Below are 22,509 nucleotides of genomic sequence, written 5' to 3'. Positions count from 1 at the left end.
ATAAACCAGTTAAATAATTTTGGAATTCCCCATCTAAACCTGCTGCTAAAGAAGGCGCATCATTGTTCAGTGCATCAAGGTTTTGTTACATTAAAATTAACTGCAGTTAATTTTTTTTAAATTGCAACACAAATTGATTTCTGAGCCATAAGAATAAAGAGAGGAAACGTTAAAGTTCATACTTTATAAATCAGAAACAGCAATGTTTGAAAGACCTGTATTTTTAAATAAAATTTAAAAAAAAATGCAACCTCTTAAAAACAGCATTACCATAAATCAGCTATGATGACACTGGTTATTATTTTAGTCAAAGACAGCTGCCCTGTGTTGAGAAATCAGTTTTACCCTGGTTCTTTTCATTCCTCGAGCGTCCAGAGATGGCACCGGACTCAGTAGTTATTTTCATAAAACCATTATTCATCTTTATTCATCTTCATTTACTCATCTTCATTTAAACATGCACTTCTAGAAGGGAAGACGAGGCCGGTGTCCCTCTGCAAAAATCTTCACCCCTTTGTCTGTGAAACACAGTTTTATAGGGGCGACCCTATCATAAAACCCCCTACGGTGTGCCCCAAACTCTGTCTGTGTCTATGTGCACGAGCACATGAATGCCTACATGTGCGCGTTCCCATGTGTCTATGTGAGTGCTCGTGTGTGCCTGTGTGCGCATACCTGTGTGTATGTGTGTACACATGAGTGAGTGTGCGTGTGGATGTGTGTGCGTGACTGTTAAAACACTGTGGGTGTAGGTGACTCCCTAGAGGTCATAAAACCCCTCTCCCTTCCAGACCACAGTTATCCAGTTACAAATGTTGAGATCCCCACCCAAAAACATCCTCTGGGGAATTTCCACTCAGCATTAACTCTTCTCTGTTTTACTTTCACAGCTCAAGTGGGGGAGGGGTCTCCTACAATCTACTCCTAAATTCACGACACAATCAGCCTTTATTATATTGAGGGCAGTATCAGTGTCTCTACAACAGTTCTACATTCTATGATAACACATTTCTAAACTCTAAATCAGCTAAATATTCTACACCTGCTCAAAGCACTTTAGTTATTACTGTAAAGTGACTGAAGGGCATTTTAAAGCTCACTAGATTAAAAAAAACATCTAACACTAAAAATATACTAAAATGTTTAAATCTAAAAATAGCTTTAAAACTAAAAATAGAAAACTTTACTTGATACCACTACAGCAAAACAAAACACAGAAAAGAACGTCGTCCTAAATGCTTCTCTGTGTCCTTGTACAGGTTTCCTCACATGAAAGTAACTTGGACAGAAGATTTGCTCAAACAGTCACGAAATGCTCTACAGCAGACCACTTCACGCTTTTGAAGTTTGATCCCAGAAGTCAACTTTGGCATCAATGATGGTTGTTGTTGTTTCTGTATGTTAACTGTCTTGTTTAAACCAGAGGTTCAGCGTGACTCCAAACAAATTACAGGACATTGTGAAATGCTCCTGCTGCAGATCCGCCGTATCCACATGAGGCTGGAAACGTTGTTAAAAAATTAAATGAAGTGGGTGATGCTTTCACCTCTGTTAATGTTTCCAATTTGTCCAAGAGTCACCTATGAAGCGGCACTCGCAAGCTGGAGTAAGAAAGAACAGACACACAGTTTTCCTTCATTTCCATCCTTCAGCCATGAGGCAAATGCATAAAATCAAAGATTCAAGTCTTTTACATCTGTTTTTTGACACTTTGACTCAGCGAACCAACATCCTGCGACTGTGACACAGAGCACAATAAAAAAAACGCTGACCCCAAATGGGATCAGTCGGCTCCGACGGGACAAACCACCTGCCAGGAAAAAACAAACGGAGATGAGATCTACTGTAAGACACAACATGAATGTCACATTTATTAAACTACCAAGCACATAAGTTACATAACAATGAGTTTGAATTACTGAGATATCACTGCTGATGGTCAGGACTGGTAGCTGTATTGCTTCACAGAAAGACAAGAGATCAGAGCTGCTTAAGGAAAGTACACTTCACTTCCTGTATGTGCTTCAAATTAAGAGGTGCACATGTTAAGGACAACAAAGAGAGGGTGCCATTAGTGAGAGAAAACCACACCATAAAGATGATTTTGATCCAGCTGTAAACCGGTTATTTTAAGGCTTTTTAACTGTCTTGATTTGTTCCTCATGTTCTCACCTTTACTGTGAAACTCTTCTGCCAGATCAGGAGTTTGGAGAGTTTCAGGATGCAGTGGTGTCTCTGTTGTCACAGTTTTAGCTGAATTTAAGTTTGGCAGAACAGAAGATTTTAAATTATTTACAATATATTCAAATATTCTTTAATGAGCAAAAACAGTTGTTGGTAAAATAACCCAAGTACGCAGTAAGTTTAAAACCAAACAACAAAAATCTTTTCAGTCTGACTCACCAACAATCAGATGAACAATTGAAGACTTTGTTTGACTCTTTAACTTTGGGATGAAACATCTGTATCTTCCTTCATCTTCTTGTGTCACATTAGTGATTCTTAGTGAGATGTTTCCTTCTCTCAGGCCGTCTGTGAACAACGCCGTCCTCCCGACGTACGATGGGATCTTCATGTCAGTCATCTCCCTGTTGTGCCTGTATAGATGTACATATTCCATATTACGATCAGGCCTCGACCACTCCACCGTCAGTCCCACCACGTTAAACTTTGGCTCTACGTGACACGGCAGGATGACATCATCACCTGGAGCAGCTACGATAGGCTGAGGAGATCCAACCACATGTAACTGACCTGAGGAGGAGAAAAATAAAGAAAATAAAGAAATACATCCTGCTGAAAACCAAGTTAAGTATTACAATTCAAAAAAATGTCTTTAATGATGTTAAAACTTTCCAGTGCGAAAATAACAACTTTCCATGAAATTATATCCAACTTTTTAGTATAAAATGTGACTAAGAGCAAACTTTACTTTGTACCACTTGATTCAGGAAAAGAAAAATCTTTAAACTGACACAGAAACTAGAAACTTCTATAGTGAAATGCTCAAACCTGACTAATAGATTCAGCTCAGTTATTTATGATTTAAACATCTGTTGCACTTTTTGTTTATGATTCCTCTTTGTGGAAATCTGAAATGAGAAATATCAGAAGATTTGATTTTAGCCGTTATTTCCGAGCACAATATATATAGGCCTGTATACGAAAAGAAATAGCTAAACTCTGATAGCATAATAATAAAAAAAATTGAGCTTCCTTTCTAAACCCGTAGCATAACTTTACACAGAAGAGTAAGGCACAATTTTTGGTGCAGTATTTTTAGACTAATTTACACTTGGATACAGCGTCTGCTTTTATTTACAGTGTGAAACATCTGCAACATCAGCCAGTATAACAGACTGCTGCTACATCATCACTGAGTTTGCCACTGTTTTTAAATACTCCCATTAAATTATATAGCGGCAACTCTCGGTCCTTCTTTGCCGCTTCTGCAGAACGTAAAGTTTCTGACTTGTGCTCTTGTTAAGTCGCTTGGATGTCTTCCAGTAGCAAAAAACGAGGCGAAGGAAAAAAGGGGCAAAACATTTATTTTCCATACAAATCGAAAGGTACAAAACAAATGCCTCTGGTGGGAGCTCCGTTTGTATTCCCTTTATGTTACAACAAAAAATAACATTAAAAAAAACATCAAAAAACTGTTGCTCCACGTCCTGCTTGCTTACCTAACCTTTTACCCACGCCCGGGCCAAATACACACCCCTTTTACGACATCTATCAACACTTTACAACAACAACAACAGACTAACAAAGCAGGATTAATTTATGGAGCACAGCATATTACATTATAACATAAAATGATCAAGATTATAATAGAAACTTAAAGATCATGACAAATACTTAAATATGGCATGATGTAACTGAGTAAAATATTGGCCTGGACTTGGCTCCAACAAATTATATTTGTAACTAAAGCAAGTTTAATAATTTGCATCATTGACAGGCGCTCAAGGTGCATCGGAAACACTAGAAAAATACGACTAACATGAATTAAAGCTTAAACAAAACTGGACTCATATGGCAGAGCAATCTTACCTTCAACAGGTGAGAGAGCGAAAAGCAGCATAAAGGTGAGCTTTAAAGCTGAGAGAGACACACTGCACCTAAACTCTGCTACATCCATCTACAGTGAGTGTGAGACAGACGCTGACTGACAGCAGCTGATAAATACCAGTCTGTCTACTCTCTCTCCCTCCGCCCACTTCGCAACAATTTTAAAGCGCTGTCCCAGCCCCCCCCCCCCCCCCCCCCCCCGCCCCCTGTATTTACCTGTTTCCAGGTGCCATTAATAATAATAATAATAATAATAATAATAATAATAATAATAATAATAATAATAACAACACAAGATTGCATAAATGTTAGCAGGAATTTTAGTGCCAGAAAAACAGGAGGTTTTCTGCAACAGTAAAGGAAGCCTGAAAAACTCCAAGTCAAGTGACGGGAAATTCCTATTAATTACTGTCTGCTTGTTTAAAGTAAACAGTAAAAAGTTAACAGCCCACAAAAGTCAAAAGCAGCAGTTAGTTCCTCTTTATTTCACACACTGCTGTCGTGCAGCAAGAGTTGCACAACAGCTGAATGACAGAGAAGAAGCAGCTCACCTGTTCAGACAGGAGCTTAATTAGCTGATCGTCACCACCATTCTCTTCATGCAGACGAGAAAAAATTATAAAACAGGCTGTTTTCTTCAGTAACATGAAGGAAGGAAGCGCTTCATGTCAGTCTGAGTCTGAAAGTAAAATAAGAAGAAGGAGCAGTGGCTTCCTGCTGACGTGCGTTTAGTTTCCATTTTGTCTACTCCCGCTTTTAAACATGTTTTAAAGTTTTAGTTATTCTAACTGTGTTTCCAGCGTAATAATCTTAATCCACACACATATTAATTCTCTTTACATCTTATCCAGTTCAGGGACCTGGTTCAGGGGAATTCAGAGAGAGGGTGGATGGAGTGAAGCTGATGACACAAGAGTGAGAGGTCTACACATCTACACCCACACTGTAGTGGGTAGGTGTAGATACTCACAGCCAAAGTCAAAGACACAATTCAGCCTTAAACCAGGGCGATTTTAGCCCATTCAAAATGAATCAAAGCACCCCCAAAGATTTCTTACTTTTTTTGACAATATCTGCTGTTTGTGTGACACACTACTAAAAATATAAAAAGCATTCAGTACTTGGTTGAGACGTAACATTTTAACAAAAAAAGTATAGATACCCCCCACACCCCCACACCCCCCACATCCCAAATGGTTTGTTCCAGAGTTGCCTCCATTTTTATAATTTTTTTAATCAATATTTTGCGCATTTGTACATTTCAAGGACTCTATTTTTGGAGTGTATTTTGTATGTATCTGTATTATATTATACATACACATTAAAAGTGAATCTCTGTCCAAAAAAATGCACTCAGTTTACTTCTTACTCATCATCATCTTACAGCATCATTCATCATTTTCCCCCTGTAATGAAGGTTAAATATGTATTTTTTCTATTCCAATCCATTCTTCTTTTGCAGCATTTAAATAACCTTGATCAGATTTGATGGTTTTGTTACAGACTGTGAAAAAGTGTTTTGCTTTTCTTTCACAAATATGGGAATTAAATTGTGTTAAAATGTACAAAACAGTGATGTCATGTTTTGTGACGAGGACCCAGGCACAGAGAGACTTGGCAAATTTAAGAATCTTATGATTTAATAAAGAAATTTGCAGACTTGCACAGAGATGGTAAAATTATGATGACTGATAACAGAGATGAGGACAACAGACGATGAGGACAGGGAGGAACAGGGGTTTAAATACACCAAGGAGACAGGCAAAGAGAACTCGAGACAACTGGAGACATTTAAGGATGCAGGGACTGACAGAGACAGGGAAGAAGTGTCATTGTGACGAGTAAAGTTTATCTTGCCTGGCTGGGCATGCAGCTCTCTGGGTGCTCACTTTTTAAAAAAAGTGATCTTTGCAAACATTTCTGGCACAACTTCACCTGTTTCCAAGATACATGGATGAAAAAATCACAATGCAGGAACTCCAGCAACACTTAAAGGGAAAAGGAACAACTTCACTGTCCACTTTTAAAACACGTCTTAAAACCCATTTTTACTCTTTGGCTTATGACACAGTCTGACCCTGATTTTATTGTTTTAATCTAATGTGCTGATTTTATTGTTTTAAATGTGTTTTTTTTTTGTTATATATATATATATATATATATATATATATATATATATATATATATATATATATATATTTTACTTATCTTATTATTTTACATATTATTTTTTTAACATGCTCAATGTATCATGTTTGGCACGTCAAGTGTACAGCACTTTGTGTTCAGCTGGTGGCTGATCTGAAAGCGCTATATAAATAAATTGCTTGCTTGCTTACTGACTGACCAACGCCTTCCGGCTGTGACCTTGACCCTGATGAAGGCCACAACACGAAAATACGTTGGTCAGTCAATAAAGTTGTTCGTCTTCCTCCAAAAAGTGATCCTTAAAAAAATGACCAAAGATCATAGTTAATCTCCATGCTTTCTGAATTTTTTTCAGACTTTTTCTTTGAACACTGGCTGCTTTTTCACTTATTTTTCAGGCCAGTTCTTGTAAGCGGTATAGTCACAGGAATGTTTTTGTCTCTTAAGCAATACTGGTCTATGAAGGGTCCCAGCATGAAAAAGGGATCTAACTCAAGGGATGAACCAGTGTTTTGACTAAAAAAGACAAACAGACAACAAAGAACCAATTTAAATAGCATGTTTAGGCATTTTGTTACTAGCAACCTGTAAAACAAACGCCCAAAAACAAGCAAACAAAAAAAAATTGTTCCCAGTTTTATAGCTGAATCTATGATGAATCACCAAGGGTAGCACTGTTTATCAGGAATAAAGCTGTATTTTTGCACCAACAAGCTATTTTGTAAAAATACTATATTATTTAGCATGGTGTGCAGTGTTCTTCAAAAAAATATCTGAAACAATCTGAAAGGAATGTTCTCTGGAACATCAATAAGTGCCATTGCCGGATGGTGTGTTGCTGTGTCTCCCAGCACAGTCTGAGGAGCATGGAGCTGATTCCAGCAGACAGACAGTTACTCTAGGAAAGCTGGACAGGGAAATAGAAGGTCCTTAACCCATCAGCAGGACCATTACCTGCTCCTTTGTGCAAGGAGGAACAGGAGGAGCACTCCCAGAGCTACAGAATGACCTCAAGGAGGACACTGATATGAATGTCTCTGACCAAACAGTCCAAAACAGATTTCATGATGGTGGCCTGAGGGGCTGACGCCCTCTAGTGGGCCTGTGCCTATTAACTGGCACTGTGGAGCTCAACTGACATTTGCCTTAGGATACCAGAATTAGCATGGTTTGGAGTAGCCATGGAGAACGTTATGCTGCCTGTAACATCATTCAGCATAACCGGTTTTGTGGTCGGTCATCGATGGTCTGTGGAGGTATATCCATGCAGGCAGGAACATGCCCTGATGCTGTCCAGCATTCATACAAGCACATGGGGGGCCATACAAACTACTGAGTACCATTTTTAGATGATGCAATGAAATGTCAGCCTACCACATATTTTTTCTGCTTTGATTTTTAGGTTGTTCTTTGTAGTTTTATCATTTTCATTTCCATCAAACAATCATTTAGTCCCTAATGCATTACCCAGTCCACATGAGAGTAGATATCCAGCATCATCTTTGGTCTGTCACAACTGTAGGTCTCTCACTTTCCAACATCCAAAGATGCTCTGCATTCAGATCTGGTGACTGGAGGCCATTGGAGTGTTTTCCAGTCTTCTGTTGTCTACTTTTGGTGAGTCCATGTGAAATGTAGTCTTAGTTTCTTGTTCTTAGCTGAAAGGTGGGGTCCCCAGAGTGGTCTTCTGCTCCGGTAGCCTATCTGCTTCAAGGTCAGGTGTGTTGTGCTTTCAGAGATGCTCTTCTGCAGTAGCTTCTTTGTAATGAACAGTCAGGTGAGTTAATTTCCTGCTCACTGGATATTTTCTCAATGTTTGCTGTCTTGACCGTGTCTACGTGCCTAAATGCTTTGAGTTGTTGCTGATGTATTTGGCTGATTAGATATTTGGATTACTGTGACTAGCTGTGGAAGAGGTGTACCTAATAAAGTGGCTGCTGAATGTATGTAGCTGACTTTATTGGACTGTACAGTAATTGGTCCGATGTTCTCAGGTTGTATATATTTTCCTTATCTCTTTTCTGATAAATATAGTTTCACATGTTTTACTTTAACTTTTCATCAGTTTTGTAAAGTTTCAGAAAATCCTTCAGATCTGATTTTTGTTTCTGAAAATATGTTACTCTACAGGACGCCTACATTTTTGCAGAACTCTCTCTAAAGTCAGAAAGGTTTTGAGAAAAAAGTGTGGTGAAAGGTTTTTCTCTATTCATCATCGAGTTGAAGTCAATTATTGAATGTTCATTTGGCAATTTGTTTAGTATCTTCTGCACAGGCGAGTCTGTGTTATGAAAAATGCCCTGACTGTTTTGAGAACTGCATGAAGAGTGGTGAGATTGGCAAATCGACTGAATTGTCCAAATCTGAACATCTTCAGCTCGGCCTTCTGTCGTTCTGTCAGCGCCATCGTCTCCAAACCATAAATCATAGCAGGCTTCACTACCACCTCATGAACCTTCCCTTTCACTCTTGCTGCTCTCCTTCTGCCACAACTCAAACCTAAAACTCATCATCCCCCAAAACAACATGAGCAACAATATCATATTTTTAATCATGATATTTATTTATTTATTTATTTATTTATTTATTTATTTTGTAGTTGTGATTTTAAACAAACAAACATGTCACCACTCAAGTGCTTGAAACTTCAAAAACACAAAGAAATCCAATTTTGGAAATGACCACTAGGGGGCAGAGTCTATCAGCCTTCAGTTAATCCAAAATGCTGCAGCAAGAGTACTGACAGGGACCAGAAAGAGAGAGCATATTTCTCCTGTTTTGGCTTCCCTTCATTGGCTTCCTGTTAAATCCAGAATTGAATTCAAAATTCTGCTCCTCACATACAAGGTCTTAAATAATCAGGCCCCATCTTATCTTAATGACCTTGTAGTACCATATCACCCTATTAGAGCACTTCGCTCTCGCTCTGCAGGCCTACTTGTTGTTCTTAGAGTATTTAAAAGTAGAATGGGAGGGAGAGCCTTCAGTTTTCAGGCCCCTCTTCTGTGGAACCAGCTTCCAGTTTGGATTCGGGAGACAGACACTATCTCTACTTTCAAGATTAGGCTTAAAACTTTCCTTTTTGCTAAAGCATATAGTTAGGGCTGGACCAGGTGATCCTGAATCCTCCCTTAGTTATGCTGCAATAGGTGTAGGCTGCTGGGGGATTTCCATGATGCATTGAGTTTTTCCTTTCCAGTCACCTTTCTCACTCACTATGTATTAACAGACCTCTCTGCATTGAATCATATCTGTTATTAACCTCTGTCTCTCTTCCACAGCATGTCTTTATCCTGTCTTCCTTCTCTCACCCCAACCGGTCGCAGCAGATGGCCGCCCCTCCCTGAGCCTGGTTCTCTCTGTATATTGTACGATCTACTGTACAATATAAAGCGCCTTGAGGAGAATGTTGTTGTGATTTGGCATTATAAAAATAAAATTGAATTGAATTGAATTAGAGTCATTTTCCATTTCAGAATGGTGCCACACTGTGAAACGATGATTATAGGTGAAGATTTCACAGATTGTAGTTTCACCTGAAAAGTTTTTTTTTTTTTGTATTATTGTAGAGTCTTTACCTTACAGTATAAAGCACATTAAAGCAACTGCTGTTGCTGTGATTTGGATGTAAAAATAAAATTTAAAAATTAAAATTAAAAAGTGAAGCCAGCTTGTGCCTCATTAAAGTCTCCTGCCGTCTCAGCCTTTTATCTTTTACTAGAAAAAATACTTCAGACGTGGGCGCGAATGGTGACTTTATACTGTCAAAATCAATGCGACTCTTAGAAATGACCTCAATAGATGTGAGGTTGCAGAGCTCGCCTTTTAATGTAAATAAATGAACTTATAATTAAATCTTGTACTGTGTTAGTTTTTAATCACATGACATTAGAGTCAAGCAAGAAATAGTTTTTAAATATTTGTTTTGTTTTTGTCTTAAAATGTCGCACAAGCTGAGGTTTCAGACTGAAACTGTGTTTGCACTTTCATTCAGTAAACTGGTTCTTTGCTCTGACAGACCACCAAATTAAAATGGAAGGACAACATTTATATTTACATATCTTATTTATTTAGACCACAGATTTGCTCTTTTTAAAGTAAATATTAAACAACTTTATGACAAAATAATTCATCATCTTTGAGGGCTGCAGTGAGCTACAGGGAAAGTACAAGAAACTTATATTCACCTGACTATCATATGACAGACTCAGGGTTAAATAATAAAACAACAGAAGCTTGGCACCTGAAAAAACTGGAAACAATGCAATAGAAAAACAGCTTTGTCATGACTTGCTTTCATTAGTATGATTACAAGATATTTCTAGGACACGTGGATTGAGTTTCCTCTCACATGGAGAAGCCTGAGGCAAACAAGTGGATGAGTCAGTGTTTGCGGGAAAGTACAAAGCATAAATTCAGTGATTTAAAGATATAAATGGTAAAATTGAAGAAGTTTTAAATGCAGTTGAAACAATGATTAAATGAAAACCACATTTCTAAAAACCTGATTAAAATTAGAGCCTGACAGGATCTGTTGATGAGCTCTGAGTATCTGAATGAAATCAGATACAGTGGAAAGAAGGAACAGGAAGTGAGCTAATCATGAGTAAATTAGTGGGAAGTCCCTGTCTGCTCAGTTTCTATAAACAGATCGACACATAATAAACATATTAAGGAAGTTTCACTTGTACACGTGAAAGCAGAAACTGTAATGAGAAATTACAAGGGACTGGCTCAGTCGGGTAATTCTGGAGTACATTTTCCAGTTTTCTACTTTCCGAGCTTCATTCATAGCAGTAGAACAGGTTACTCAATACACCGCTGAAAAACAGAAACTGAGCACTCTCTCATTCACTTCTTCAACTGCCAAGCTGGAAGCGTTTGTTTGTTATTCATGAGTTATATAAAAAATTAATTTAAAAAAATCACAAGCAAAAAAATGACAAAAAGAATAAACAATAAATAGTTTAAGAACAAAAGTCTATGATTTTACAGCAGTGCATGCAAAACAAGCGGGTCTTCAGCTGCAGCAGGACTCGGCTCAGTTTACATTTACAGTTTTTATACATGAAGACGAAACAAAAATAGATCCCAGCACAGACTCTGATGCCTCCGCTCAGCTGGCTGCTGGTTTGATTGTTGAATAGAAAGTTGCTTCAGAATCTGTTTCTGCTAAAGACACAAAGATGCAAACTGTTAAACTACTAACAACATGCAGACATTAAAGTTCAACTACACTTCATCACATGCTATACATTTTTAAAACATCTACTTGCAGTGACACCAGGCAGTGTGGGCTTTCTTTGTTTCACGCTTCATTTTTCAGTGACTCTCACACAGTATGAAGGGGGTGTCCCCGCCCCCTTAAAATATAACTGCCTCTACATTCAGCGCTGAAGTGTTGCAGTGAATCAGTACTCACTTGTAGTAATGGGCAATTCTTTATAATGAATACTTTTACTGTAAGCACTGCATACATTTTGATGCTAAAACATTTTTAACATTATTATTAAGGAAGATCTTTGTGTACCAATAATAGGAAATGCAGTAAGTCTTTACATTTAAAAGAATCTCTGTGATGGTACAGGACACAGCAGTCATTTATAAGCCACTTTTCTCTGTTTCTGTCACTAAGACACGTCATGGCCTGGTAGAGGAACCAAATGCAAGGCGCTGAGGGAGGCTGAGCAATGACCAGAAAGTAAAGTTAGTACTCCATGTGAAAAATCCCTAAAATGCATTTAAAGGAGAGAGGACAGAGTTCAGCCTGTCTTATATGGAAAATGGACGCAATGATGCAGTGAAACGTGCAAACATAGAATCACAGTATATTAGGCAATGAAAGCTTGTACAGGTCTTACAAAGTTGAAGGTTGTGTTATTCCTCAACACAGCCTGAACTCTGCAGCGTTCTTGTTTCTTTACGTCATCTTCAGGAATAGTTCTCCGGGCTTCTTGAAGGACATTCAAAGCTCTTCTTTAGATGTTGTCTACCTTTATATGATCCCGTACTTCAACAATGTTGAGGCCTGGGCTCAGGGAGGCGAGTCCATGACTGACAGTGTTTCTTTGTGTGTTTTTCTAACACTCTGTTTCTAATGCATTGTCAGTGTTTGGGATCATTGCCATGCTGAAAAATGAAGTTGCTGCCTTTGAGATGCTTTTCAGATGTAGTGGATCAAAACCTGATGGTATTTTTTCTGTATTCATAATTTCAGCAGTTTTGACAAGATCTCCAAAACACTGGCTGAAGTGAAATGAAAAACCATGAGGAAGCTTTACAGGTGGCTGTAGACACTCACTGTACCTCTCTCACGACTTCCACTGTACATACTGATGACAGTTTGAACCAAATATTTTAATTTGGGATTCACTCCATCACTTCCTGTTTTCCTACCTTAAGAATGGGTTCTTGATGGCAGCCCTACCACTTAACACCAATTCTGATGAGGCATCAGTAAATGTGCAGAGATTTCCAAGATTTTCGGCTAATGGTTCTTTGGGAAGCATCGTGTTGGTGCAAAAATGCTGTGCTGTGTTTCTCAAACTGTGTTATCTTTGGCATTTTTGTAGAATCTGATGACAAAATGGGAATATTTATGTGCAACAAAGATGCAATTAAAAATGTGTTCTTTGCTAATCCTTTGTTATGTGTTGACACATCAGTGGGTTAGGTTCCTTATACTTCAGTAATTAATAGTTGAGTCAAGTAGCTTAACAAATAAAAAACACATTCCCCTAAAAAATTAAAATAAATAAAAAAAATTAAAAAGAGTGAAAAAGCAGCCAGTGTCCAAAAGAAATATTTGAAAGACGTTCAGAAAGCCTGGAGAACTACTGCTCAAGACTGCTTTGAGAAAGATTACAGGGAAGTCTGACCCCTTGGAAACCAAATATAAAAAAATTAGGTTAGCTCAGGACTTTTGCACAGCACTGTATACTATCTTGCCACACTGTGTCATATTGTGACTTTAAATCGGGGCCCTAAATGTCAAATATGAGTAGTCTCTCCTCATGGTAGGGGGGACTAAGATGCGAGGAGAGGAGCATAGGAGAATAATGAGCAATGCCCATAGACCAGGCAGAAGTAAACCCGGAGAAACTAAACATAGTAACATTTAAATAGAAACCAAAAGTCATTAAACGCAACAATCTGGGAACACAACAGATTTTGATGATATTTTTATTACTCATGGGTGCTCTCTGTCTGGTTTTTATCCCCCCGACCACAAGTGAAACCACATTTTTAGAACTCTCTGAACCCCCTGTGAGCCACCCACCTGTATTTGTTTCTTTCTATGTTTAGTTATCGTTTGTATCTTATTATGTGCTGATACTCCACTGACTCTATAAATCATTAACAAAATGAAACTTGTTCGTGTGCTTCCTTGATAACGACTGATACTCTTGTGTCATTAAACAATGAGGTCGTAGTTTCATGCAGACGTTTACACTTGACTCAAAGATCAAAGAAGTTTCACTCATGACCAGATAACATAGCACAAATAAAGTCTTTATAACTTTCCACAAAAGGGAAAAACTGAGGTAATATAAATAACATACATATGCCTCAGGCTCTTGTGTACGTGTGGGAAAAGAGCTCTGCATGTGTTTTTACCTTTGTCACTCTTTGGCTGCACTTCCGGTACGATGGTGACATCAGTGTAGGAAACATCAGGGTCAGTTTCACCTGCAGCACAACACTTCTCACTGTTAAACATCTGCTTGGAAATATGATTTTCGACCATAAAACAACCATGTAAAAAGTTAAACATATAGCTCTCTGCTACATGTAATCGATCTCATCTCTTCTCTCTCTGAATTTAAAAGTCTTCTTAAAACATATTTATTCGCTGAAGCCTTTGGCATTGATTAGAGGGGTTGACTCAATTTGTTTTGACATGTTTCAATTTATTTTTGTTTTTTAGTTATTTATTTTATCTTATCTCATTTTAATTTTCTTTACTTATGCTTTTAGCATGTACAGCACTTTGTGAACTCTGGTTTTATGTTAAAGTGCTTTATAAATAAAGGTGGTATGATATATAGTTTGTTCGGTTAAATCACTAAATATAGATCAGCTTAGTAAAGAGAGAACATCACAGAAAACCATTTGTAACGTAAATCCTGCTGTTGATTCATCAAAATTAGATTCTTAAAGCTGTAGCGCTCTTCCAGGTTTTTGTCTTCAGTGACCTGCTTTTACATGACACTCTCTGTTTTACCAGGAAACATCTGCTGCTTTTTTATGCTGTCTCCCAACAATGAGCTCTCAGCGATGCATAAACTCCTGCAGATACAGACGAGGAAGTTCAGTTAAGGCTTGCAGTGTGAGCAGGAAGCTGGACTACCCGAAAGAAACCCACACAGGGAGAACATGTGCAGTCTTTACATAAACCTGTAAAAGTGTGGGGGAGGGTTTGATAGTTTCATAGTTTAATACTACAAGTATTATTTTTGGTCTTACAGTTATGTCTAAACACACCAGAACCAACAACGATCCGATTACTTTCTGATTGTGTTTTTTCACACAGGCCCTCTGTTTTGACCTAAATCAAACAAATACAACATAAACGGTTTCTGTGCAGCGAGTTTCAACACTTTCATCATACAAATAGTGACTAATCAGAGATCAGATCTGCAGTGAGCTCATGAAACACAAAGACATACCAAGGAGATCGAACAGCTGATAACACAGAAGAATATGTAAGACACGATGCACTCATACTTTTTTACGTTAGTCGCACCACTGTGTTTTAAGTATATCAGCTCATGTATGTACCGGCCTGTGTTAAAACCATGTCTGGTGCCAACAATTGACCCAAAATCTTCAATCAGAAAGGGGAAGATATGAACAAAGCGAAAGTACATGGCTTTTGCAAAATAACCACAACGAAACGCAGCAAAACACATTTTTGATGTGGAAAATAATAACTAAGAATCATATCAACACTCAGCAAAATCAAAAATAGTCCAATGACTAGCCCAGTTTCATTACAGCCCTTCTAAGAAAGTGTTTGTTAAGTGTATATAAACAGTACACATAAGAAATATTAAATCATCATTTTAAATTGATTTAATCACATTTTTAAAATGTGAATTTATATTTATATTGTGAGCAAAAGATGTCTTCTTTTTTTTAAGTTCAAAAATAAATTTGGGAGGATCTAAAACCTGAAAGATTGTTCTTTTATCTATTGAAAGGCAAAGTTAATTGGTCTGCTAGAAATGAATAGAAACTATGCGGGAAATGACGCTCTCAGTCACCTTTGTTTAGACTGTATCATCATTTTTAAGATGTTTTATTGGTTGTTAAGCTTAAGAGTGTAAAAGCTAGCACCAAGATTTAAAAAAGGCATCAAAGACACTGTTTACATCCGATCACTTTTTAAGTTTCAATATTCTCATTTTACTAAATAAAGAGCCACAAAGGTTCAGTTTGCAGAGATGCGCTGATACTTGCATGCGATGACTACGCACATATAATTTTCTTCTGGAAATTTGCATAATCTGACTCTTTGAAACTGCAGGGTGTTATCTGATGTGACACAACCCTCCCAGAAATGCCATCCAGGGGAAAATAATCGACTAAATCAAATACGCGGTTCTGCTGCTGTGACAGCTGAAAGAACAACAGATAAACTTACTCTTTATCGCCACGCTGAAAAACGAACAGTTAATCTCTTTGAAACTTATAATATAATCTTAATATGTACATATTTTCATAAAGTAAAGTACCTTAATTTATTGGAAACTTAGGGCACTCTAACCAGCAGTGCACTTTTGGATTTTAGCGGCGGGATTCTGTATGAGAAATTGAACGATATAAACTGTGTGTTTACAGTAACTAAAGAATATGACTGTAAGTGCAAAGCTGTGGCTAACAGATATACTTCAAAAACAGACTGACCTTTGTGGTTCCTCCAGAGGCAGAACAGCAGCACCAGCACAACCAACACCACAGCCAGCGAGAGGCAGACACCCACCACAGGAAGCACAACATACATAGGAGGGGAGTGAAAAGATTTGGGCCGCCCAGCTTAAACACAATAGAAAACAGAAACCACAGTTTGTTCTTGATGCAAACGCAACAACAAGCTTGGGCTATCGCGTTGGTAGACTGTGATCTCTGTGCTACGCTCAAATAAAAGCACCAACAAATGTGGAAACAGAAGTTATATCTACTGTGTGAAAAAGTTTGTTTCCTTTTTACTTTTCAGTCCTCTCACCTGTGACAGACAGCCAGCTGTCCGGTGATTCTCCGCTACCAGAGATGGTACACTTGTAGAAACCTTCATCAGACTTTGAAACTTTGAGGATGGTCATGATTCCTGTAGAGCTGTTCCTGATGAGGTGGCCATCTTTATAAAATTCAGCTGGGATAAAAGAAGTCGGTTTATCCATGCAGCGCAGAGTTGCAGCATCGCCCTCCTGCAGAGGATGGACCGGACTCTCCAGGATCACAGAGCCTCCTGAACAACAGCATGACAGAAATGATCAATTAGTTAGTTTTAAGGTGACTCAAAGCTTCAGTTAAAAAAAAAAACTGAAATCAAACATAGTCAATCCAAACTATCCTTCTTCCTTAAACCAAGACATAGTCCAGATCAGATAAGCTCAAAATGAAAAAAACTTCCTCCTCAACATCTGTCATGTTTGAATGAATTCAGCTATTTCAGCCATTCAGATGCCATTTTAAGTTACTACTGCATTTAACAGCTTTTCATTTCATTACACATAGCGATAAATTTCACTAATGTATCCTTTTTGCTTACCGAGCTAGATTTTTAGTTCTAAATATTAATTTGCATTTTTATCCAAACATTTTAACTGGCAGGGCATACTTTTAGGTCAATAATTTATAACTTTTTGTTCATAATTTTAGCTAGCTCCAGCATTTCATCAATAATTATTGATTATGCAAAGCTATGATATTAAATAAAAGCTTTAACTGTTACCCATGCTTGGAATAAGCTTTGTCCATGCACTAATATCTAAATGACCCTTATTGCAGTACTTTAATTCAAAACCCATTAGAGTCTGCCATTAGATTTTCTGCTAATTTCTTTAGCTAACTGCAGGTGTTGAGTTATCCTTTACATGTTTCACCCAGTTACTCCAGAACTACACCCTCTGGTTAGCATGCTTGTACCCCATGATACAAGTTTTTGTTTATTTTGAACTAAATGATTTATGCTAAGCTAACAGGGTGCAGGTTCTAGCTTTATATTAGATATTTAAAGAAGTAAAACAATAATACTGCTCTTTTCTGTATTTTAGCAAAAGTCTGTTTTTTGAATCTGCTTGTTTGCTATCAGGAGGCCACAGTCAGTATTAATATGAGACAATGGATAAGAAGTCATTTGGCTGGAAAACATAAATGAGGTTTGTAGCTGTTTCAACAAATCCTCATGTCAGGCTTCTCATGGTGTATATTCTCATGGTGCATATTTATAACATAAAGTGACCCACTATAACGGTTACTGGTTGGATTTCCCTGAAATTTGATGCATTAATTTAAATACCCTCAGTCCACTCGGTGACATTTTCTATTAGGTTCAAATCTGTGTTGATTGGTGCTTAATTCTAATTAGACATTTTTCACTATTTTAATATGCTAAACTTCATAAACCTGCTGAACATCCCACCAGCATGTTGGTGTCATATTTCAATCAAAACTCTGCAAAGAGAACTATCTGTAATCTGGCTTTTAAATCCAAATGACGGCCTCTTCAATTTAGTACTTAAACTCACCGGTCACAGTGATGTTGACAGCTTCACTGCAGGCTCCAGCTCCAGAGTCACACCAGTACAATCCACTGTCTGATGGGTAAGCATCTTGAAGGAAGCAGTTTGATTCATTTTTTGTACCCCAGTGTTTGGAACACTCTTCATTTGTTTTTGTTGACGTGTTTCTCTTTATTGTCCAATTAGAGTTTTTAAGCTCTCCACAGCTCAGTGTAACAGGATCGTACTTGAAGAACTGAGATCTGTTGGGAAAGATACTCAAAGTGGCTGAAAGAAACAGAGAAAGAAACAACAAACAGAAAGGTGAAAAACAATTAAATACTTTTACAATAACAGATATAAGGTTTGAGCTATAAGGTAGTCACCACCACCTAAAACTGAGTCTAGCTGCTCTTGAAGCTGCTGTAGCATCTGTTCTGTGAAAATTCTCTACCAAACACTGATGAGAAGGTGCTTCCCTCCATTGTCGTGGGTGAACAGAAACCAAATGAGTGTAGAGTATTTGCAATTAATAATGCTAAATGGTTTCCACCAGTTGCTGTTTCATGAAACAACAATGCACTGTAAAATCAAAAGAAACACAACTGACACCATTTGTCTCCTCTTTGCAGCTCTGTTACGTGACATATGTAATGAAAGCTTCACATATTACCCACAAAACAGATACATCTGCATCTCCTGTTACAAGGTTTCATATGAAACACATGTGGGGTTTTTGAACGATGCTCTTTATGGGTGAATATGTGATCTGTATCAGGATGTCAGAGTGCAAATACGGTTTTATGCCCTAATTAAATGCTCAGCTGCAATTCTTTTTATTTTGTCTGTGTCTATTGTATTATTTACCTCATGAGCACATCAATAATTAATTAGCATTTGCTGAATTTCACTTCATTATCTAAAAACAACTTCATAGGTAAATTAACTCAAATTAATAAAATATGAAGCAAAACTTCTGTAGTTAGAAACTACATTAAAATACTGAAGCTGTAAACTAAACACAGATAGCAATAAAATGTAAGAAGTTTAGCAACAATGAGGCAACTTTTTGCTTGTAAAAGTTGCTCAGTTTTGCAAGATGGTTTAACGATTATAAAGTAACAATTACCTTGTAATATCAAATAATCACAAAGCTTGCAGTTTATTGTAAAGTATGTTTGAATTCATGTGAAATACAAAAACTTGATTTCTCTTTAATGTTATGAAAAGATCAAAGGCTGAACTATTAATCCATCTGTTCATTAAAGCCAAAAGCTAAAGCCCACACACAGACTCACTGGAGACTTGACACATTCTAGTACTCACCCATAATTGTGCACAGAGCTGTGATCTCCATGCTGCTTGGCTGGTGTTCGACTCTCAGACTGAAGAGTTTCGGAGGGGCTGCATCACACCTCAGTGCTGACTTAGTGAAAAAGACAATTATGCAGGATGTATGTCACAGTTTTATTTTTGAAACCACAAATGCAAAATGTTTACGTTCTTCACCCTGAAGACCTGAAGTATATTAATAATGTATTAGACCTGAATCAAAACAGCCCTGAGATTCATGCAGAAAAACTTAAATCTTGCATAACAATCTTCAAACATTGCATAAAACTTAGAGAAGAAATTTAATTATTTTGATGTCTGGAAGTATGTTACTGTTATATTAAAGTTGCATTTGTTGATTTGTGCAGTTTGCACGTGCAGGTTGCAAAAGAAGTTTCATGACACAAGACTTTGGAAGTGAGTCAGGTTACTGGCAGGATTTTGGTAAGAAAAGCAGATATCCCCTAAAGTTTTTTTTGTTTTTGTTTGGTTTTTCAATAATGGCACAACTAAAAGCATTTCCCTCAGCGCCCCCAAAAACTCCAGATTTGACTTGATTAGGTAACTGTAACGCAGGGTTTGCCAGCAAAATTCCCAGAGCGCCTGGCTTGATGAGGCTCACTATCACAAGTGATACTTTGGGCACCTTTTCCATTCAATCAAAACTTAAGACTTTTGTTTTCTCACCAGTACGATTTCAAACATATATATATATATATATATATATATGTATCTACATATATTTATTCATTTATTTATTTCCAAGCAGCTTTATGTTGGTGTGTGTCGGCAGTGTTTGCTTTGAGTTGGATAGAGAGTTAAACAACTCTGCACACTCCCACACACTAGGTTGGCGTTCTTTCAAACCTCTACGCTTTTGTGTCAAGGTTTCAGTTAGTTACAGAGAGATTCGTTTGAAATCATACTGGTGAGAAAGCAAAAGTCTTACGTTTTGATTGAATGGGAAAGGTGCCCAAAGTATCATTTTGGGTACTTATATATATATGAATACAATTTAAAAAATCCTGTCTTAAAACATATAACACTTATTGACCCTACTGTACAAGCACTGAAATATACCAGGCCAAACACAGCTGCAGCAGTGAAACTTCCATCAGAGGCGGTGTGGTGTGTTTCAAAAGTGTCTTTTACTCCACTGCTTCAAAGTGTGCTGAGTCTGTATTTACGGGAACCTTGTTAAAAGAGTAAAGTCAAGCAGGAACTAAGGGAATCTAATTACTCTTCAATGAAAAGACTCACTGCAGTCCATGGGCCTTGTTTCTGAAGCAATTCAGCGACTGCTGTGATACAGAGCAGGTGATGATCAGACACAACTGCTGGAGACGTGACTTTAAAGACACGGGGTGTATTTCAGGAGTTATATTTATGTATGAAGCAGAGGTTGAGACATTTAGTGAAGACATTACAACATTACAACATCTGAACTAAATGTTAACCTCACCAGACACAGGTCGCTGGCCCACATCTATGGAGAGAAATTTGCATTACACACATGTGCGGGTCCTCAAAAGTTACACACAAATCACTGGGTACATTTGTAAACATCCATTTAAGCAACTTTCTAACACTTTTGAGACAAATTTCTCTCCAAATGTATCCGTTTTTTTCTAATATTGGTTTACTCAGGTTACTAAGTAAATAACTTAACTAACCTCACTTGAAATATGAGTGATTACTCATATTTGTAAGATTATGGAGGAAAACTCATCTCAGAGATTAAAGATACCAACATCCACAGCTCTTTTCTGTGATTTCATCTATGTTTGTTGTCTTATTCTTCCTGTTGCTCCTTTTATCTTTTAACTGACATAATATACTATTGCGTAGCAGTGGGTTACATAATAACATGTGGGATGTGCAGTCATACTTTAGCAGATAATTCAGTTCAATTACAATTTTTTTTATATTTTTCCAAATTGCAAAAACAATCATCTCAAGATGCTTTTTATTGTAAAGACTCTACAATAGCCCAGAGAAAACCGCAACAATCAGCTGACCGCTATGATCCAGCACGTGGCAACAGTGGGAAGAAAAAAGAAACAGGAAGACACCTCCAGCAGAACAAGCTCAGGGATGGGCAGCCATCTGACATGACCAGCTGGGATTGGCGGAAGAAGCTGAGACACAGACACACTGTGGAAGAGAGTCAGAGACGAATAATAGCTACTGATGAAATGCAGAATGGTGTGTATATAACAGATAATAATGGTATTTTAAATCATCTAAACTGTACAGTTCCAAATCATCTGGCCTGTGGCTATACTTACCATACTTACCAGCATAAAAACTCCAAAACAAATTTCCTTGGCAGGTTTAGTAAATCTAGTGTTAACGTGTACAGATGTGGTTTGTGGTGAATCTCTGTACCAGTTCCTCTAAAGTCCAGTTTGAACCTGCAGGATGGGCTTTAGAAAGTCAAGCTCACAACTAAGGAGAAGTTGTGGGTGTTTCAAATACATTTTTGGTGAGATTTTACTGGATGCCAGTCTAACATAAAGCTAACACACAGAGACGTGCAACCACACACTCTCACATCCCAGCCAGGTTGAAAAAGCAGAGCTTCTATGAAATGGAAATCCACTACAACTTCTATTTAACCCCACACAGAAAAGTCCCAGCTAACCAGGATGTTTGAACACAAGGTGATACCGACAAATAAACACCGTGGTGCACTGATGTTTCACTGGCAGCGTGTTCGTATTTATCACATAGACAAGATAAAAGCAAATAAAGTTTAAATGAATGGCCGCATCCATGAGGAAAGACAAACTGCACACATAGTACAGACTCGGTGGAGACAGAGGAGCTCATTCTTGGACCATGTGAGGCCTTTGCATGTTGATCCTTTCAGCAGCTACTGCATTCAGTTGTTGCCCGCTGTTGCTCACTAAAAATGAGGATCGGAGGTGTTTGATTTCGTAACCTCCCCCATCCCTGCTGCCGCTCCTCTGATCTTTTTACTTTCATTTTACCAACGAGGCAGCAGCTGCTCCACGGTCTCTCTCTTTTACCAAATAAAGTAGTTTTCTTATAAACACTGCTCCGAGAATCCGATGGTCACCGTGAATTTACAAATCTGCGATCCGAACAGGTGAGTCTCTTCTCTGTGATATCACAGCTGCTTATGAAGTTTGGTTTTTATATTCACCCATGTGTCGTTCAATTTTCGCTTTCTCAAACTTCAAGTTCAGTAAAAGTAGAGATAAATATT

The 22,509-nt window shown here is 37.8% G+C and overlaps 2 protein-coding genes across 5 annotated transcripts; both read right to left on the bottom strand.

Moving 5' to 3' along the window:
- Positions 1 to 190: 190 nt before the first annotated feature.
- LOC146579592 (myelin-oligodendrocyte glycoprotein-like) lies at positions 191 to 4,164 on the bottom strand. Of its 3 annotated transcripts, XR_014890607.1 has the most exons (5): positions 4,054 to 4,164; positions 2,404 to 2,754; positions 2,173 to 2,253; positions 1,920 to 2,022; positions 1,706 to 1,810 (listed from the first exon to the last, which is right to left on the bottom strand). XR_014890607.1 is itself a non-coding variant. In XM_085263686.1 (4 exons), the coding sequence occupies exons 1-4, from the start codon at positions 4,139 to 4,141 to the stop codon at positions 1,674 to 1,676; spliced, it is 657 nt and encodes a 218-aa protein (XP_085119812.1). In that variant the 5' UTR covers positions 4,142 to 4,164; the 3' UTR covers positions 191 to 1,673. The 3 variants fall into 3 exon arrangements, 2 of the variants coding, with proteins under 2 accessions (XP_085119812.1, XP_085119821.1); XM_085263686.1 differs by lacking the exon at positions 1,920 to 2,022 and having other exon boundaries at positions 191 to 1,810; XM_085263695.1 differs by having other exon boundaries at positions 1,701 to 2,022.
- A 6,101-nt stretch (positions 4,165 to 10,265) lies between these two features.
- LOC146579591 (Fc receptor-like protein 5) lies at positions 10,266 to 19,413 on the bottom strand. 2 transcript variants are annotated; one of them, XM_085263666.1, is made up of 6 exons: positions 19,272 to 19,413; positions 17,973 to 18,233; positions 16,448 to 16,690; positions 16,129 to 16,257; positions 13,837 to 13,908; positions 10,266 to 11,391 (listed from the first exon to the last, which is right to left on the bottom strand). In XM_085263666.1, exons 1-6 carry the CDS (start codon positions 19,300 to 19,302, stop codon positions 11,336 to 11,338), a joined length of 792 nt encoding a protein of 263 aa, XP_085119792.1. In that variant the 5' UTR covers positions 19,303 to 19,413; the 3' UTR covers positions 10,266 to 11,335. The 2 variants fall into 2 exon arrangements, with proteins under 2 accessions (XP_085119792.1, XP_085119801.1); XM_085263675.1 differs by having other exon boundaries at positions 10,266 to 11,388.
- Positions 19,414 to 22,509: the final 3,096 nt, after the last annotated feature.

Source organism: Mchenga conophoros, linkage group LG3 (genome assembly GCF_057382185.1).
Source record: "Mchenga conophoros isolate Kocher_MC1m ecotype Shallow Benthic linkage group LG3, M_conophoros_male_GT1.1, whole genome shotgun sequence".
Lineage (NCBI taxonomy): Eukaryota > Metazoa > Chordata > Actinopteri > Cichliformes > Cichlidae > Mchenga > Mchenga conophoros.
The sequence above is the reverse complement of the archived record's forward strand: the minus strand, read 5'-3'. Positions and strand labels throughout refer to the sequence as shown.

Coding starts and splice junctions, on each gene's coding strand:
- LOC146579591 (XM_085263666.1), bottom strand. CDS start 19,302: ATGGAGATCACAGCTCTGTGCACAATTATGG. Junction 16,691..17,972: donor TGTCAACATCACTGTGACCG/GTGAGTTTAAGT, acceptor GCTGTTGTTCAG/GAGGCTCTGTGATCCTGGAG. Junction 11,392..13,836: donor GCAGCCAAAGAGTGACAAAG/GTAAAAACACAT, acceptor TTGTGTCTTTAG/CAGAAACAGATTCTGAAGCA.
- LOC146579592 (XM_085263686.1), bottom strand. CDS start 4,141: ATGGATGTAGCAGAGTTTAGGTGCAGTGTGTCTCTCTCAGCTTTAAAG. Junction 2,755..4,053: donor CGCTCTCTCACCTGTTGAAG/GTAAGATTGCTC, acceptor TCTCCTCCTCAG/GTCAGTTACATGTGGTTGGA. Junction 1,811..2,172: donor AGAAGAGTTTCACAGTAAAG/GTGAGAACATGA, acceptor TTTTCCTGGCAG/GTGGTTTGTCCCGTCGGAGC.